Source organism: Phaeodactylum tricornutum, chromosome 8 (assembly GCF_000150955.2).
Source record: "Phaeodactylum tricornutum CCAP 1055/1 chromosome 8, whole genome shotgun sequence".
Classification (NCBI taxonomy): domain Eukaryota; phylum Bacillariophyta; class Bacillariophyceae; order Surirellales; family Neidiaceae; genus Phaeodactylum; species Phaeodactylum tricornutum.
In genome coordinates this window covers 171640-190079 of record NC_011676.1, presented here as the reverse complement: position 1 = coordinate 190079, position 18440 = coordinate 171640, and the positions used below count along the sequence as shown (strand labels likewise).

Sequence of the window (18440 nt, the reverse complement as noted above, 5' to 3'; positions counted from 1 at the left end):
AGAATAGTGCGATTTGTAGTATTCTGTTGGGAGTTGTATTCAAAACAGAGTCATGAATTTATAATTTTCGTTGTCGTCGACGGTTGCTTCATGGTACAAAATCATGCTGCTATAAGGGTATTTTAAATGGAGGCGAAGCAAATAAAGTTACTTTTGACCTTATCAAAAAATCGATTTCTACTGTTTAAGCATTCACGCTAGTATCTTGAGGTACCTAGGAAATTCAGAGGAAAGTTCTACCTACTTCATATTCATTCGCATTTGTAGTTCATCATCGCAACTAATCAATTATTTCAGCAGACTATTTTAGTCGATAATTTAAATTACTGGTCATAAGACAGTTTCACCTATTTCATATTCACAAGCATTATATTTTCATTGTCGCAATTATTCAATTGTTTTAGCAGATTTTTAATCTATTATTTGGATTAATGTTCCAGACTGTATTCATTTAAATCAGAATTAGTAGTGACTTTGAAGATGAAAGTCAAAAGAGATCTTGCTTAAGCAAACTCGGTAGTGCCCGATGAAAATAGGGAAAGCTGCGTGTATATTATTGTTGCAGAACAAGTAGAGCTTGATAATTCTTCATTCAGGTCGATTCTCGCTTGATTCTTAAATCGAGTATCGTTCGGAAGATCGACGACTCCGCTTCCAAATTTACGCTGAGCACGTTACCATCGATGCAAAGATGTCGCTGTATCCAGAAATGGATGCACCAATGGAGAAGACGGCAGTAAATATATATGTTTTGTGTCCTTGGAACTCCAACCCAGACCTTTTTCTGGTGTTCTGCAAATAATAGTACTCACGATTAAACTTACAATAATTGCAAACAAATGCAGTTGATTGTGGAAATATGCGAAAATGTTGCATTCTGCAGCGTGAAAGCTTTTGTAGTAAATGTCACTGATAAGGTTAAAACCTTCCTTATGAAAAATCAAAAAAGAGGAGTTATGTGAGCAATGCTCATTCTTTTTGATGCAAAACAAACATTTTCCGTCACAGGTAGAAAGTCCGTAGACATTCGTTACGAATGGTTCAAAATTAGTTGATGATGACACATCTTGTCGTTTGAATGTCGCAGATGGTGCATCAAGTGATGATTTGTTATCGAAGTAATACGGGACAATTTGATGGTAAAGCTGCATATGTGAACTCTTCTTGTCGAACAAAACCAAATTCCGTGGGCCCAGTGCATGAGCGTTCAATCATTGCTAACATACTTACATGGCAAACTGACAGAGCCAAATGTTATTAGAGCCATCCTGTCGTCATACTAGTCCTAACAATTTAATTGATCAAGGGCAGTATACGCAATGCTCATTGAGTGGTTTCCGCCTGTTTTGAGTAAGGCACAATTCTACTTCGCTTGGTCCTCACACCTACAAACTACAAGTTCTGGCATTCTAATTTTCGTCTTAAGTAGAGACATCTACAGAGTGTTTTTTTTATTTTTGTATGAAGGACCCTGGTATCGTTGCCCAAATTTCTATACGTGTAGTTGGACATCAATTCGATTTCGTCTGCCCATCCGTATCAACAAGGCAAATGCATTTCGATCTAACTATAAATATATGATGCAGTCTCTGACAGATTTTTGTTCTTACTGACTGTGTTAGTGGATGGGAAATTTTTTTACATTTTTATACACGGTTACCGTATTTGCGGCCCTGAGCGACGGTCCGTCGTACGCAGTTTAACATGAGGACCGTTTGTGAGTTGCGACACTTACTGTTAATGTAAGTCGAGAAATCATCCCGTTCCAACCGCGTAGCATGTTGAGATTGTCACGTCAGTTTTACTAGTAAAGATATGGGGCTCACTGTCAATCAAATTAGGACGTGGAACCGTCACATCCATACTTGACAGTATACAAATACAGTAAGAGTCAGAGATACTTTGGGACTTTACAATGAAGAGCCGGATTATCGCCATTTTGGCTCGAGCTTTTACGCTGGTATCGCTATCGATCCCGAATTCCCGATGTTTCACGCCTGCGTCAAATCGGGTATCTTGCCTAGTTTCCGCGCGGCCTGTCGAACTCTATCAATATTCTACTACTGCTCTACAAATGGAAGAGAAAAAGTCGACGAAAACCCTGTCTTCTCCTCTTGATCGGCCCGCACTTGCTGTGGTAGACTCGCTAGCGATTTTGGGGTTTGCCGCTGTGGGCAAAGCATCCCACGCGCCGGACGGATCATGGGACATCGGGGCCGTCACTCTTACGGCGTTCCCCTTTTGGGCCGCTTGGCTAGCTACCAGCCCGCTAACCGGCGTATATTCTATAAACGCAGTAACACAGGCCGACGGCAACTTAGTTCAAGCAGAGCTTGTGACCACAGGAAAAGGATGGATTGTTGCAGTGCCTTTGGGTATTGCGCTGCGGGGCATGATTAAGGGATACGTTCCGCCTCTTTCTTTTATTGTGGTAACCATGATCGCGACTTTCGTGATACTTGGAGGAGCTCGTATCTTGTTTGCGTTTGCGGAAGACTTCTTTGTCGAGTTGGTGGATTAGGTGTAGCGTAGAGGACTAGCTGAAGAAATGTCTAGCAAGCCGTTTCAACGAAGAGGTAAACTGGGAGAAACGTGAGTGTTTACACTGGTACTGTAGTGTTTCAAGAACAATCAGCTTGAAAACCGGCATCTCCACGCACGAAACTCACTTTCAGTGTGTTAGCCCCAGCAACGGCAATGGGATTCAGTAAGTTATTTGACCTTTGAATAAGGACACCGGAAGGGATCGCGTAGGCGCTCCCTCTGCAGAGAGTTAGTTATAATGTAAAGCATTGGTCTGCTCAACAAGACAGATCGGCTGCCCTATCTTGTGAGCTATGCCTACGGAGTCCACAAAGGCACCCGTGAGATTCCGTGGTCTGGGAACCCTTACCCTCCCATGTAAGGAATCATCAAATCGATTCGCATATCGTGACGTACGGACTGACAGTGATTTACAGTAATAGTATAGACCATGATGCACCGGAGCTGCGATGCCATTTCGTGGATCCATAGAGCGCTTCATATTTACAGTTAATTGCTTTTCTTAGCATTTTAAGCTTGACCTCTCAGCACAAAAATTTACATCAAAACTAGCTGGAGACGATGAAGCGTTCATACGCTATGAAGAAAGATGACGACGATATAGTGATCGTTTCGGCGTTAAGGACTCCTATGTGTCGTTCGCGCAAGGGGGGACTCGCAAATGTACTTCCCTCGACTTTATTCCAGACGGTCTTGGAAGCGACACTTCAAGCAACGCAGCTCCCTCCTCGTGACGTGGAAGACATTGTCGTGGGAAATGTTCTCATGCCCCCCTCCGGATTTGCTGCCCTCCGCATGGCTCAAATTATTTCGGGGATTCCCGAAACGACGTCCTTGCAAACGGTCAACCGACAGTGTGCTTCCGGACTACAAGCTGTTGCCAATGTTGCAAACAGCATCGCTGCTAACGAGATTCAGATCGGTATCGGTGCCGGGGTCGAGAGCATGAGCCTATATCCGATGAATACAATCAAACCGCCGCAAGTGGACTGGGAAACAATGCAGACTTCCCGAACAGCCATGGATTGTCTTTTGCCGATGGGAATTACCAGTGAAACCATCGTTCGAAAATATGGTCTGAAACGGGAAGATTTGGATGCTTTCGCGGTAACGTCGCATAAGAAGGCTTCGGCAGCCCAACGATCCGGAAAATTCTCTGCTGAGATTGTGCCTGTCGGTGACATATCACAGGATGACGGCATTCGCCCTGATGCCGATTCAGCAACCTTGGCTCGTCTCAAACCTGCCTTTTCCAAAAGCGGTGTTACGACAGCAGGAAACTCTTCTCAAACTACGGACGGTGCCGCAGCAGTCGTACTTATGAAACGAAAGGAAGCGCAGCGACGCGGATTGAAAATCATGGGTGTCTGGCGCGGCTATGCGACAGCCGGAGTACCGCCACAAATTATGGGCATTGGACCAGCCGTCGCCATTCCGAAAGTTTTGGAATTGACTGGGTTGTCCAAAAGTGATATTGACCTGTTTGAGATCAACGAAGCCTTCGCGTCTCAGGCCACTTGGTGCGTGGACGAGTTGGGTTTGGATTGGGACAAAGTCAATCCCAATGGCGGTGCTATTGCCCTCGGGCACCCCTTGGGCTGTACCGGAGCGAGAATGGTCGCCACGCTCTTGCACGAACTTCACCGCCGCAAGCGAAGATATGGTGTCATAAGCATGTGCATCGGCACCGGGATGGGGGCAGCCGCCATAATTGAAGCTGAACCAAGTTCTAGTCTGTAAACTTATTCCTTCAGGTTACTCGATAATGGCTTGCTCGATGGACACCTACAATCTAGACATTATTTCTACATCTTTGATGGCAAATGGTATCAAAACTATCGATCTCCCGTCCGGTACTCTACTTGACTGTGAAAGACGTTTCTGCCCAAAAGAGCTCTAAAATGTCACGTTTCATTCAAGCTGATTAACAGGTCCGCTAGCTCCACTCCTTCTGACACGACCTGTGGAGTACTTTGGAAGAAGTCCAAGATAAGGGAGCTGACCACAACAAGTATTTGAGCTTTCACAGGATTCGCCTTCCGCCGCGTATCATGCGTTTGTTCGTCTGATGGGTCCTTCACCGGCATGCCCGTAGGCTTCCTGGTGGGAATGACCCCAGGTTTCTGGGAATGGTACTTTGATGGACTTTGCGTTGTAGTCTTTGTGGTCGGCTTTGTTCGTGCCAAAACAGGAGCTGATGTTTCGATTTCTCTCTTACTTTGAATCCACCTCGTGGAGCCGAAAGTTGGCGATACCAAAGGGTCGTTACTACGCTGACGACAACCGTACGACACAGTGCCGGAACAGATACTATAGGGGCATTACTTGTTTCCAATCTTAACGCTGCACGCAAAAGTCTTGCATATGCCGGCAATCACTTTCGCGTCTCAAAAGGTCCGACCAAGCGCCGTCAGTTCCATTGTATCGAGCTCCCAGGTTTGAGCAGCCATTCTCACAGTTGCTGTAGATTTTTGGGGAACATTATACAGAGCTGCTCCTGCGCTGTTTCTGATGCCAAAGATACCCGTTGTCCTTAGAGCAAGTGAGTGTAAAGGCAAGGTGAAGGCTGCTGGCAGTCAATCACAGAAAACCTTAAGAAATGCCTGACTCCAAACACTGGATTGCATTTACAGAAAGCAGGTTCATAGTAAATGACAGGCGCACAGACCAATACGCCATAACCCTTACGGAAAGAAGGTAACTGCAATAGAATCGCTTCTTGCCGATGTACGCAACCCTCCCTTGACTCCCCCGGCGCGATTTAACGTCTATAACGAGACCGTCTTGATTTATTAGTTAAGAGACTTCATCATCCACTTATGTAGACTTAAAATATATTAACAATACGACATATTTTAATCATTAAATAAGCCTATCCCAACGCGCGCGCCAACTCGAAGGCGAAAAAATTCGTGCCAACATCCAATCGCAACTATCGCCCATTTTTAAGAGCTGTATTTCGGTGAACGATGACTTGCATTGCGGTCTTCAAAGCCTACCATCTTTCAGACTTGGCCTCTTCCTCTGATCAGTAGTAGAAATTTCAATACGATGCCTCCTCGTTCCAACTCTGTCGTAGAGTCGGTGACTAAGTGTGTCGGAAGTATCCGAATAAAGCGAGAGGAATCGCTGTTGCCTCTCCAAGCAAATGCGGTCGCAATCGGCGAATGGCTCGCCAGTACAATCAAAATACGTTACCTGGCTCAATAAAGAGATATGGATCGTTTCGGCGCTCTAGCTCACATTCCTTTTTGGCAGGCTTACAAGTTACAGATTGAAAATAGCCGCATTGAAAACGTTCGAAATGCTGACGAGCCTGCCCCCAAAAAAATTAAAGAAAATCCCACCGCCGAAGATGCGCTACCCAAAGCTCTTGTCGACGAAGTGCATGCTTTGCGTGTGGCAGATCTTAAAGAAAGACTTAAAGAACGCCATTTGAATGGAGTAGGAGTCAAAGCAGTTCTACGAACACGTCTCTTAGAATCGATGGCTGAAGAAGCCGCCGGACACGAAGTAGGTGTTGCTGTGGCAACTGCAGATTCTTCGCAACCGGCGCCCTTGGCACAATCGCGATCGTCCAGGGAACTGCTAGAAATCGAGCAGGAACATTCTGAAGCACCGGACAGCCGTGAACGTTTGGTAACGGAAAGCGAGAGGGATTCTGTGGCATCATGTGTGATGGATCTTGAGGTGGTAGCTCGATCTACGTCAAGCTGTTCACAGCCGAGCTGTCAGGACAACACTATTCAACCGGGAGAGAACACTGATGTTGCAGAACATGAACCAGCGCCAATGGATTGGGAAAACAATATTGAACCAATTATTAAGCCTGAGGAAACTTTGGAAAGGGTTCTAAAAGTGCAGCAGTCAGGAGTCGATCTGGATGTACCACAAGAAACGGCAAAGGCTCCTCCGTCGAAGGTCAAAACGGCAATTGAGTTGTTTTCTTCCAAAAATGGCTCTTCTCATTCCCCAAAGGATTTCATTCCTGTTGGAAGCCTGTCTAACCCAATTAGCGTGGACGAAAACAATGAGCCCCAATCTTTCAAGTCAAGTCTGGTTTCGGAGACATCGTCGTCATCCAGCCGTGTTGTCTCGGCTACGCCTTTGTCTGAAGGCCTTTCGTCAGCAAACCTGGGAAACAAATCAGAAAGCGATGTTTTGTCAATCAAGTCGAAACTTGTGAAGGAAAAGAACGAAGCTCGAAAAGCTCGTCTTGCTGAAATTCGAGGAATGGTAAGTGGGTTGGAGAATAATGCTGCTTCCAGGCTTAGCTACATGCGCATTTCTAATCCTTGCATTTATAAAAATTTAGAGTAAACCAATGCTCTCTTCGAAAGCGCTTTCGACTCCATCTCTTTCATCCTTGAAGATTAGTGGAAGCAGTGCCAAAAGTGGCATTCCTGGTGTTTCTGTTGCCGACAAGAGCAAGATGCTGTCTAAAATTAGGCAAAAGGCTGCCGCTGCTACCAAGAGCGCGACCTCATCCGCGTACAAGACGGCATCATCCGCTGTATCGACACTCACCAAAGCTAACGTATCTACTACAAACGGCTTCAGCACTAGTAAGGAACAGTACAAGACAACACCGCCTGGCCCGAGAGTCAAGAAACAGAGTCTAAAGTGCTCCTCGAAGTCGAAACGATCTCAGATGCTCTCCCCAATAGACACGTACGAAATGTCTGATCGTGAGGCAAGCGAGAGTGACAGTGATTCGGACGAGGAAAGCCGTAAACCACGCAAGCGCGTTCCGATGTGGGCTGAAAAAAGTAACTTGATCCCTGCGCTAGAAAAGCAATACACAGTGAACACCGGAACGTTAGATCCAGACGAGATTTTCGGAGAAGTCCAGACCTGTGATCTTGAGGCCATCTTTGATCAAAGGAAGACCCGGTACCAGCGGCGGACGAGCTCGGGAAACTGGTCGAAAGATCGAGCAACGACATACGAAAAGCTCACTTACAAACGCACGATGGGGTACGCCCAGGAATTGTAAATTATCCCTTGTACAGTTTCCGTTGGGCTAGCATTTAGAAGACGTATACATTTTGCAATTAAATTTCATCAGTCAACGTCAACAAACTATTGCTGATAGAAAAAATGGCGTAGTGTACATAACATACTCCTATCGAGCGAACTCTCAATTGAGCCCATTTTATTTACGCAATCCACGAAATTAGCGCTTCCCCCTGTAAGCTCGATTCATTTCTTGGCGACGACGGTCATCCATCGCCTGTTGTTGCTTTTTCAATTGGCGAACTCTTTCACGGATTGCCATACAATTCGGAACAGGGCAAGACTTCGCTTTGCACTGACGAGCATGAATTTGCAGTAAAGCCCATATTCTCTTGCATACGTTGCAACCGCCAGTGGCCTTCACTTGGCATTGCGCGCCGTGCTTTAAAAGACCCTTCATCTTTGTACAATTGGCTGACGGACACTTCGGCGAGCTACACGTAGCAGCATGCAGCAAAAGAGTCATATGAAGCTGGATACTGCGCTGTCGTTCCTTGCGTTGCGCTTCCGTCAATTCGTTTTGTTGCGCATTGGCCACCGGAATAGGCTTGAGCTGATGCGGGTGCCGAGGAACCTTCGGGTTGGAAATGCAGTCTTGGCACTGATCGAAATCCCCACATGTAGGACAATTAAAGCGATATCCGGTAAGAAGTTCTCTGGAGCAAGTCGCACATTGCTGCACAAATTTTGGTGCATCCCTGTTGTGAAGGTGCCACAAAACCATCATGGAGGAGTGCTTTGCGCGGCGCAGGTGATCAAACTGGTAGTGATTTCCTTGACATAGATTTAAGAACGCCTGTCGATTGTTTAGAAACTCGCAGTCAAGTTCCTCCTCGTCGTCATCCAAAACTTTCACAGTACGGCCCTTGCTATCAGTCACTGTTATGGAAGTCAGCTTTTCTTCCTTCGTCTTCTCACTTGTACTTTCCACCTCCTCGGGCTCTTTCGGCTCCCCTTCTCTATCACGTTTCCGGGCCGCCATAGCAGCGAATTTTCCCTCTCGGATAGAAATAGTGTTTGGTGCTGCAGTTATCGCGGACTGCGGAGCATCCGGGCGATCAATAGCCTCAGTTCCAACACGAAGCGCAGGAGCGTTGATGGATTCAGAGTCTTTATTCTCTTGAGGTGAGGATTGCAAAATTCCATTGGTTTCGGTAAATTCATTTTTTACAATCCCTTCCATCGGTGTGTCAACATGAGCCCTATGTGTGCTGGCAGTGTCTTCGATGTTTCCTGAGCTTGAGGACGTGTCATCCGGCTTCTTTGAAGTAGTACCGTTTAACTTTATCGAACTGTCCCCTTTTTTATCCCTAGAATCTTTGATCTCGGCGTCCTGTTGCCTATCGCTTTCGTTCTCGATAGTCTCCACTGTATCAGCTTTGGTGCTACTGCTTTTAAGTTTCCAAGTGATCTCATGCAGGTCACGGTGCTCTTGGATCTCATTGGGAACAACCATGTCTCCCTCTTTCGCCCCTTCCCAGCCTAAGAAAGCCACAATGAAACTTTCCTTCATGGGCTGGATGGTCTCACCAAGTTTCACCATGACGTAGTCTCGAGCGCCTTCTTCTAGACTTTTTGAATCAGTACCGGGTGGCAGAAATCCGCTCGCTTTAAGAGCGTCTTCATCCAATCCCGTAGACCGAGTTCCGCCACGACCTGACTTCTTCTTCTGTTTGGCTTTTTCTTTTTTCTTTTTGCCTTGCGAACTGCCTTTCTTTCCCGTCTTGCCTTCCTCAATATCCTTGATGATATTCTCAACCTCAGCAGGAAAGTAGTCACCATCCATGTAGGGGACAACCGTTGCATCGTTTTTCTCGTTGGAAAAATAGAGGTCGTACATGTTGGTAAGTTTCCCAACAATCCCTCGCCTTTGGGCCTCAATCAGCATGTCTATGTACCACTGACGCAATCGATCGTCTTTCGGGGTCTTCTGGTCCTCTGGTTTTGCGTAAAGGATGTAGTCGTCTCCGCGAAGCGGCGGACAAGCCCAAATGTGAGCAGTCGAAAATCCACGCCTCCGGACGTAATCAAGATAAGATATTAAAATTTCGTGGTAAATGAAAGTACGCATATCACGTGGTCTCATGTAATGAACACTATCGAGATAGGACACATAGACGGCCCGCTTGTTGGGGGCAGGATTTTTCTCATCATGCTCGTATACGTAAAGGCCAAACAAAACAACATCAACGCCGTCCAAATTCTGGAAGACAACGATGCATTTACACCGAAAATTGAATTCTTCCGGGTAGTTTTTGAATGCATAGCGTTGCTTCATTCTATCTCGGACCTCAAGTCGTCTGTCCATGGAAGTTACCTGTCGGATAGTGATTGCACCTCCCATCTTAAGTTTGCTTCTGGCTTCTTCAATAGAGCAACCTTGAGCAACAACCATATCCTGCGACCTCTGTTCAACGAACTCATCGACCTTCTCACGCACATGATTCTCCAAGTACTCGGACAGCTTGGTACGAGGGAGGTCCTCTGCCATCGGAGTTGACGATTTTGCCTCAAGCTCGCCTTTTGCCTTTCGTTCGTCAATTGTACACTTCGGACAAGCGTATTCGGATCGCTGATCCTTATTTTGCCGAGTGTTAAATAAAGCACAAATCTGATGAACCCATCTTTCACAACGATCGCATTGTACCCAGCTCTCTTCGTGCACCTCGTCATTCTTCTTCTTCACGAGACTTTCTTTTTTAACGGAAAGGTCGCCTAAATCAATGGTTGAATTGTCGCGGAGTTCTTGATAGCACTGGTGACACCAGTGATATTGGTTGTTCCCTCCAATGTAGTAATAACTGTTTCGCCGAATTCGCTTCGAAGGGCAATTTATTCCGTTGCAATAAAATACAGGAGGCTCAAATAGCAGCTTTTCACATCCGCATAAACAACAGGCCTCCCCGTTCTTTCGCTTGACATCTTCTTCGGCGTTCAGTTGTTCCATGAGCTTTACGAAGTCGCTCTGAAACTTTACCTTCATTTCATTAGCCATGTTATACACAACCGAACCCTCCGGGTTGTACATCATGGCGTTATCAAATGTAAGCAGTACATGCTCTTTGAAGTCGTCCAGCCTCTGATAAACGCCATTTTCGAGCTTCTTCCTTATTGTCCCTAGATCCATTGGTTTTTTGATGACCTCAAAGTAGTCCGGCAAGCCGAGTTCCACGGGATCCACTGGAGTGTTGAATACCCACGCATGTTGGTGCGACTGCAGCGTTTTAAGAGCGTCCAATCCTTTCGTTTTCAATTTCTGCGGAGGCAGGACCAACCCATTGCTCAAGGAAGATATGTGCGTCTCAATTTGCTGGACAGAGAAGCAGTTGATCAAAGTGTGATCTTCTTGTGGCTTTGGTCCTGAATGTTTCGGCATTACTACTTGTCCGTTCGCAAACGCTAGGCCAGGTACTTGCGCAACCGGTGGACCACCAGGACCAGAAGTGATGGGAGGTTGACTTCCGGTATATCCAGGTCTTACTGTGGTTGGATGCGAAACGGCCGGACGAGTACCTGGTGGCTGCTGAAGTCGCTGAACTGGCATGATCGGAGCTCTCAAAGCTGTAATGGGCGCGGTGCGCTGTTTCTTGGTAACAGGTTCCAAACTATGTCCAGGAGGAGCGGGGACTGGCAAAGCACCGATAGCGGCGGGCGCTGAAGTCGCATTCTGAGGTTGGCCCTGTTGCTGTACGGCCTGCTGATGTCGCTGTTTTAGGGCCTGCATCTGTTTCTGCTTTTCGTGGCTTCGATGAATGGCTTCCCTTACTGGGCCACACACTGGACAACGAACGTCCTTGCATCGGTGATAATGACTTAACACGTACCGGGAACTGACGCAATGCGGTACAAGACATTTTTGATCCTTGCATTCGGCAATATGCTTCCACAATCTCTTCATCCCAGCGCAATGCGGCGTTACTGGGCATTTTCCGTCTTCATGCTGACATTTGGCAGCGTGTCGCAGTAGCAGCAGCCGTTGCTGTTGATGGCGTAACACCTGTTGACGATCCGAAACTTGTCGACCAGAAGCCTGGCCATTGGGGCCGTTTGCGGCCGGTGCGGGAGCCTGAGGAGTGGGGGCTGAAATGGGGGCCACGGGCGGCTTTTGTGTGTACTGCACTTGCTGGAGAGGCGGCGGTTGTGGAGCTGGGGCGCTTTGCTGTTGTTGGGTCGGTTGTCCCATTATCGGGTTGATTTCCGACATGTTTACCATCCGTTGACCTTGTACTTGTGACGCAGGTGGCGCGGCGCTCTTCACTTGAGGTATTAGACCTTGCTGCGTCTGCGGCTGTATTAATGCTTGCTGTGAAGTAGATGGCGGTACCTGGGGAGTGTACTGAGTTGTATCAGACTGCTGCCGAACCTGTTGTTGTTGTTGCTGCTGCTGTAGTCTCTGTTGAGCCAACAACGCCTGCTGTTGTTGCAGCTTCTTGGTCTTTTGGCCAATGTTCACCGCCAACTGCTGCAAACGATGCTTCAACGTGTTGGCATCGTTATACTCTTCAAAGGACGTTGCTGTGCGATACAGCGACTCTTCCAATCTTTTCGCCATTTGCGGAAGTTTCTTCAACCATTCCTGCGGAGCATTCGGCTTGCGCTGTTGCAGTAGATGCACAATCTTGGCGATCATTTTCCGGCGCTCTTGATAGTCCTTATCGCTTTGCCATCCGCCGTTGAGTCCTTGGTGAGGGAAATGCTGTTGCGGGGGAGCCTGCTGCTGAGCCGGCGTCTGCGATTGTGACGTTTGCGTCGTATAGTTTATACCTTGCGACACTGGGCGCTGTTGATGAACAACTCCTTGCGATTGCGGCGCCAGACCGGGTTGCGCAGCCGGCACCTGTGACAAGTGCTGTGATGAGTAGTGCGACACTGCCGGCGCCGCCGCCGATCCTTGTTGCGCCGCCGCTGACGGAAGCGGGGCGGCAACCGGCGGCGCCTGTTGTGGCTGCAGTTGGGCTTGCGAGGCTTGCATTCTGTGGCCGTGCGTCTACGTGTATTCCAAGCGAAGGATCAATCAAGTGAGCAGTGCTCCGTGATTGCTTCGGTCAATCCGACGATGCAGACGATTTATTCAAAATTATTTGTCGCCCTTCTCCTCAACATTCAAAACAGCTCCAGTAGCCCAAACGCAGTAATAGGTTTCAACAAGAGTCTAAAGAAAGGAAGAAGAAACCGAGTGAGAACGACAGCTTTTCGGGGGCGCTGCGTCCTAAGCAAAATTGAGTCCAAAACAGATATACACGATGGAATCTGGTCCCGCCAGGCTGTTCGTAAGCGACTACCTCCCACACAAAAGAAACATACACAGAGGAAGAGATGAAATGCAAAAAATGGATTTTTGACGAAGAACGGCATGCTTTCCCATGGTGCGGATGGCCCGCTGACTTGTTGCTCGACACCACGGTCTGTCAGTCGTACCGCACAAGCGAACAATCAATCTACACCGTAGCGCTCTACGCAGCTGGGGGTACGAGTGATCGTGGCGTGGTTTCCGACCATGATCGTGAAAGAAGGTACGGCAAAACGGAACGCACAAAGCCTTTCCTCGTGAGCTCGTCGACACAAAAGGCCCTCTCTATAGACCAGGACAGACAGTTGGGTTGAAAACACGATCAAGCACTCACAGATCGAGGGAAATTCGTCCGCAGGTGATACTTCGCGACCACCACACGATGGAAAATCACGTTGTTCGACTTTCCACGCGGCTTCCTACGAGCTCGAAACGCAACGATTCGAGAAACACCAGCTTCACGGGTAAAAACACTAACCTTATTGTATTCTTTTTCCCAATAAACAACGTTGCGCGTCGAATGAAAATTTTGTGAAACCAAAATTGTCGTAACAAAAACGCGAGACCCACACGAAAGGAATTTCACACGAAGCTAGTCGAAATATTTGCCATAGTTGATTTTTAATTGGGTTTTAATTAGAAACATTGTAAAAAGACAATATAAGCGTACAAGCAACCACGTACAATGACAACAAATGGTCGGGGACACCTACTTATTGCTACTGGTACTGCTGTCGGCAACACGCAATTAATTGTCAAGGCGAACTGTCCCAACCGTGTGGATTATCACCTATTTGATAATTCGAATTGTCGGTTCGCGCTACTTCCTTAATCTTAGTCGCCTGGTCTCGTTCGAAAAGCTGAGGGACCATTGGTGCACAACGATATTTTAAACTCTTTTGACGTGAGCAGAGAAGCATTGATTCGGATACTACGAGCCAGACAGCCTAACATTGATTCGCATACTACGAGCCAGACAGCCCAGCCCTATCCTACCAGCTTGCGGAAATCTCGTGCCATTAGCAGAGAGAGGTGCGGGTTAGCGTTAGTTTCTGTTGAGAGTAACTTCGGAGACCTTTGACTGGGAGCATCGCAGTGCGGGAGGAATTTCTTAACCCTAGTCGCGCACTCTGTAACGTGTTCTCGCACCCATCCAACCATCCGTCGAGGCAATTAAAGTAATGTTTTGCCAGGTCTATGTTGTCTACAACCAATCCATCTCACCGCGACTGTACAAAAGAAGAGTCTCCACCGAAAGTGGAGTCCACCCAAAAGTAGCAATCTATTTGGCGCGAGCGATGTCTCCATGTATACGCGATGGTCAAGTACTATTGTAAGTGTATATTGTATTTGTGTCGTACTTAGTATCGGGTGTCTATTGTAGGTTCATTCGTTCGATCGTTCATAACTGCAAACACTGCCAATGAACAGTCGGATGCGCGCGAGAGAGTGCAAAGGGGATATGAGGGTGCGGGGCAAAAGAGAAGAAAGCAAGCATGTAGCTTTACCGCCGTAGGCGAGCAGCTTCATCGTCGGCGTTGGCCTGCACGGCCACAGCGCTGGCTTCGGCCGACGACGCGGCGGCGACCATACCGAGGACCGCCGCACGCAGAGCTTCAATCGTCGGAGCCGACCTCCCGAATCCGACTGGGAACGCAACTTGTTCCCGACGGGGTTCATTGCCGTCGGCGTCGATTTCTACAATCGTGGCACGCAGCATAAGTCCGGCCGGTCCCACCATGGCACAAGCGGCCTTGTCGACAGCCCATTCGTTGCAACCACCGACATTCGCTAATGCTTGCTCCGTTAAGCATTTAACATCGTCCTGGAATTCGAGTTCATTGAGCAAATTGCGGACGTTGTCGCACTCGTCGGCCAAAACACGATCCAGTCCGGGTGCCTCCCACCAGCTTGGTAGTTCTAAATCCGACGTTGACTTGAGGATTTGCATAGTGCGAGTGTCGTGTGCCACATCCTCGTGACGATTCTTGAGTGAGTCTAGCTTGGCGAGATCTTCGTGTGCGACCGTGTTGAGGAGGTCGATGTTGTCGATTACGCATTCCGAGAACTTGTCTTCGATCCCACAAGGCGAGGGAAAGGAGACAGGAATGGCGAGTGTAACACACCCGTCGCGTTCGCAGAGGACAACTTCAATCTGGATATGATCCTTGTCCACGGAGAGGACTTCGACGTGTTCGATCTCGTCCAACTCGAGCGCTTGATCCGGCGGAGCAAAGGCGACAGCTAGTCGCGCGAGTTCCGGCATGGCTTCTTTGCTAATGAGTGATTTGAGACTCTTGTGCGGATCGAGTTCTTCCAAATCCGGACCAAACCCGCTTTCTTGGTAGACATTGTGCGGGCTGTTGGGGGGACTCGCGTTCAGTGTGCCGGTTTCGTCGTAGAAGAAGTCGTCCTCGTCCCAGGCGTGGGCAACACCATCAGGAGAGTAGATCGTTGCGGAACGACGCGTCGTCGATGCAACCCACCCGACGCGACCGTTCGAAATCGTTAACGGAGTGAATGCCGTTGCCTGTTGCTTGTCATTATCAAAGATCAAGAGAGAGGCTAGGAAGAGAAGTGTACTACGGGTAGACATCATTGTCATGGAGCGGTCGAGTCAATGAAGGCGGGTCGGGGGCGAGGCGTGTAGCGAGCGGCTTGAACTTCGCGGGGCCAGTTTTGGATTGTGAGCACGTCGCGGGGAGACCGGGTCTGCATGGATTTTTGCAGAATTTCGGAGACCCTCGACACTTCGTTGAAGTAAGACATCCAGAAGCTATGTATAAACCTTCGACGTCAGCACTCGTTCAGAGACTTACTGCCAATCCAAGAATATTGAGAATTCTGATTATTGATTGACGTCAGCAATGAATGTCCCTTTGACGCGAAGTAGTACTGTCGAGTGTCCGTAGCGGTTGATGGAACAGATGGCCGCACGACAGCAGACCCGCGTTCAGCTGCTCCGGCCTGTTGTCTAGGAACGTGACGCGTTTAGCACGACTGAGTCAATCCAGTTTGACGTCGTCGGGCACGATTGATGGGGTGTTATGGAATGACGTCAGCAATGGAGAAGCCTAGACGTTGACTAATTGTTGGTTTTCGATCTATGTGTATTCCTAGTGCGCTTCGAACCAGAGTTTTGCATCCGTGGAGACCAATAAAAGTATGATGAATGAGAGCAGAAGAATGGTTTTGTGCTTGAATGGGTTGTCGGCACAGCCTATAGCTCCTCTAGTCAGGCTCAAAATTATGTTGTAGCTGGCCGTTGCATTTTCTTTCTCGCTGGCCACCATGGTAAGACGTTTAAACATGGTACTTTCTTTTCTTCCTTGCATTCTTTGATCTTTCTTTGATGCCCTCGCTCTATGCAGGCAAAAGAGCAACGCCTTTTTTAGCTCTCGGTAGTTGTCAGGCATAGATAAGGAGAAACGTTTACTGTTACGTGAAGCGGTGGATAGACGGACGGTCGCTGACGCACTGGTAAGTCACCTAAAATCTGATGTACATCCGGGTATTGTTGCATCGGGAAATACACATCATGGGCGCCTAGAAATTGACCACTGACGGTGACCTTTGCCCTCTTTCCAATCAGAGCCCAATATTGGTTGGTAATTGTCCAATCTGTACGCGCCTACACAGCATTCATCGTCATAGGCTCGACCGCTGTGCTCATTAGACCTTGCGTAAGTTCTGTTGTCTGACGCCAATTGCAAAATGAAGCTGAGTATGGCTAGTGGCATTGGTTTCTTTTGTGGCGCGGCCATTGGTCGAACGACGACCGCGTTTGGTGTTGGTCGGTCCATTGGACGACAACGAGCACCTACTGCCTATCGGTTGTTTTCTACTGCGGCAACCGAGGCTCTGGTTCCTGCTGCGGACACGGACTCTTCTATTTACGTGCAAGAAGCAGAAAGTCTAGAAACGCTCCAGTCCGAGTTTCTGCAAACGATGCGCGATCGCGGATTCCTTCACCAGTGCACCAACATTCGCGATCTCGATGCCAAATTGTGCGAAGGCCCCCAGGCGGCGTATTTGGGATTCGACGCAACTGCGGATAGTCTACACGTGGGAAGCTTGCTACAGATTATGATCCTACGGCATTTGCAGCGATCGGGACATCGACCGGTGGTACTTATCGGGGGCGGCACCAGCAAGGTGGGAGATCCCACCGGTAAGGACGAATCACGGGTACTGCTCACGGACGAAATTATTCAACAAAATACGGACGGTATTAGCAAGGTATTTCAGCAATTCCTGACTTTTGGGGACGAAAAACCAACCGACGCCATCATGGTTAACAACGACGAGTGGCTGTCGGAAATTAAGTACTTGGATTTCTTGCGAACCTACGGAACTCACTTCACGATCAATCGCATGCTTAGTTTCGAGTCGGTCAAACAGCGGCTCACTCGTGAAGCGCCTTTTTCGTTTCTGGAATTCAATTACATGATTTTACAAGCCTACGACTTTTTGGAATTGTACCGTCGACACAAGACAATTCTGCAGCTGGGTGGCAGTGATCAATGGGGCAACATGATTTCGGGTACTGAGCTCGGACGCAAACTGGAAAGTGCTCAGTTATTTGCCCTGACGGCTCCGCTTATTACGACCTCGGACGGCAAAAAGATGGGCAAAACTGCCAACGGCGCGGTTTGGCTGAACGCAGCCCGACTGTCCTCCTACGATTACTGGCAATTCTGGCGCAACACGGACGACGCCGACGTGATTCGTTTCTTGAAGCTGTTTACTGAACTGCCTCTCGACAAAGTTGCCGAATTGGAAAAGCTACAAGGCGCGGAGATCAATCAGGCCAAGATTGTACTGGCCGACGAGGCTACGGCCTTGTTGCACGGTTCAGACAGTTTAGAGGCAATTCACAAGACAATCGAGACCATGTTTGCCGGCGGTGGCAGTGACACGGAAAGTTTACCGCGCGTCTATGCGAGTAAGACGGATCTAGAAACGAATGGTGTCCGATTCTTGGACTTGCTGGTCAAGCTGAAGCTGGCGAATAGTAAAAAGGAAGCCCGACGTTTAATTCAAGGTGGCGGTGCCCGTTTGGGTGAGACCCCGATTGCGGACGAGAACGGTGTATTGATACTAACAGATTTTGGCGGTGCCACAGAAGTAACACTGCGCGCGGGAAAGAAACGTGCGGGTGTCGTAGAAATACAAGACTAAGATTCTATAACCCTAACTTGTAGCTCATATTCATTTACTTTGAGTATTGTCATTGATCCAGCAACTCGAGTACGGGAATTCGCCGCCCCGCATCACTAAGGAAACGCTAGTCTCAACTTGTCGCTCTAAGAGGAAAAGAGGAAACGGTAGAAGCAGACCATGATGGAAGAACAAAGAGAGAGACAGTTTTCTCGACATCGAAACTATCATGAATCTGATTCGATTCGAACTTGGGTCTGACACCTCAGTCTGTCCGTCACCCAAAATACCTCCGGGAGAGTACCCGTAGGAACAGTACGAACAGCTGCGGGGATCGAAAAAGTCTCACATCTGTCTCGTGTCCCGCCACGGCGTCGCTCGTTTCCTGGCACGCAAAATGATACACCGTCGACGCGTGCGCTCGCTCGTG

The 18440-nt window shown here is 48.2% G+C and overlaps 6 protein-coding genes across 6 annotated transcripts; 4 read left to right on the top strand and 2 right to left on the bottom strand.

Annotated features, from left to right (window-relative positions):
- Positions 1–1818: 1818 nt before the first annotated feature.
- Positions 1819–2680, top strand: PHATRDRAFT_45766 (predicted protein). Its single transcript, XM_002180155.1, has one exon. The coding sequence runs from the start codon at positions 1916–1918 to the stop codon at positions 2519–2521; it is 606 nt and encodes a 201-aa protein (XP_002180191.1). The 5' UTR covers positions 1819–1915; the 3' UTR covers positions 2522–2680.
- Positions 2681–3123: 443 nt separating this feature from the next.
- Positions 3124–4284, top strand: KCT1 (beta-ketoacyl-coa thiolase; the record flags this gene model as incomplete). The annotated part of the gene is made up of 1 exon (XM_002180154.1): positions 3124–4284. The coding sequence occupies one exon, from the start codon at positions 3124–3126 to the stop codon at positions 4282–4284; it is 1161 nt and encodes a 386-aa protein (XP_002180190.1).
- A 1213-nt stretch (positions 4285–5497) lies between these two features.
- Positions 5498–7623, top strand: PHATRDRAFT_45765 (predicted protein). The gene is made up of 3 exons (XM_002180153.1): positions 5498–5733; positions 5803–6780; positions 6860–7623. The coding sequence occupies exons 1-3, from the start codon at positions 5596–5598 to the stop codon at positions 7538–7540; spliced, it is 1797 nt and encodes a 598-aa protein (XP_002180189.1). The 5' UTR covers positions 5498–5595; the 3' UTR covers positions 7541–7623.
- A 97-nt stretch (positions 7624–7720) lies between these two features.
- On the bottom strand, positions 7721–12532 carry PHATRDRAFT_45764 (predicted protein; the record flags this gene model as incomplete). The annotated part of the gene is made up of 1 exon (XM_002179953.1): positions 7721–12532. One exon carries the CDS (start codon positions 12530–12532, stop codon positions 7721–7723), a length of 4812 nt encoding a protein of 1603 aa, XP_002179989.1.
- A 1645-nt stretch (positions 12533–14177) lies between these two features.
- PHATRDRAFT_45763 (predicted protein) lies at positions 14178–15525 on the bottom strand. The gene has a single exon (XM_002179952.1). It carries the CDS (start codon positions 15453–15455, stop codon positions 14355–14357), a length of 1101 nt encoding a protein of 366 aa, XP_002179988.1. The 5' UTR covers positions 15456–15525; the 3' UTR covers positions 14178–14354.
- Positions 15526–16470: 945 nt separating this feature from the next.
- Positions 16471–18057, top strand: PHATRDRAFT_27323 (predicted protein). Its single transcript, XM_002180152.1, has one exon. The coding sequence runs from the start codon at positions 16565–16567 to the stop codon at positions 18029–18031; it is 1467 nt and encodes a 488-aa protein (XP_002180188.1). The 5' UTR covers positions 16471–16564; the 3' UTR covers positions 18032–18057.
- The last annotated feature ends 383 nt before the right edge of the window (positions 18058–18440 follow it).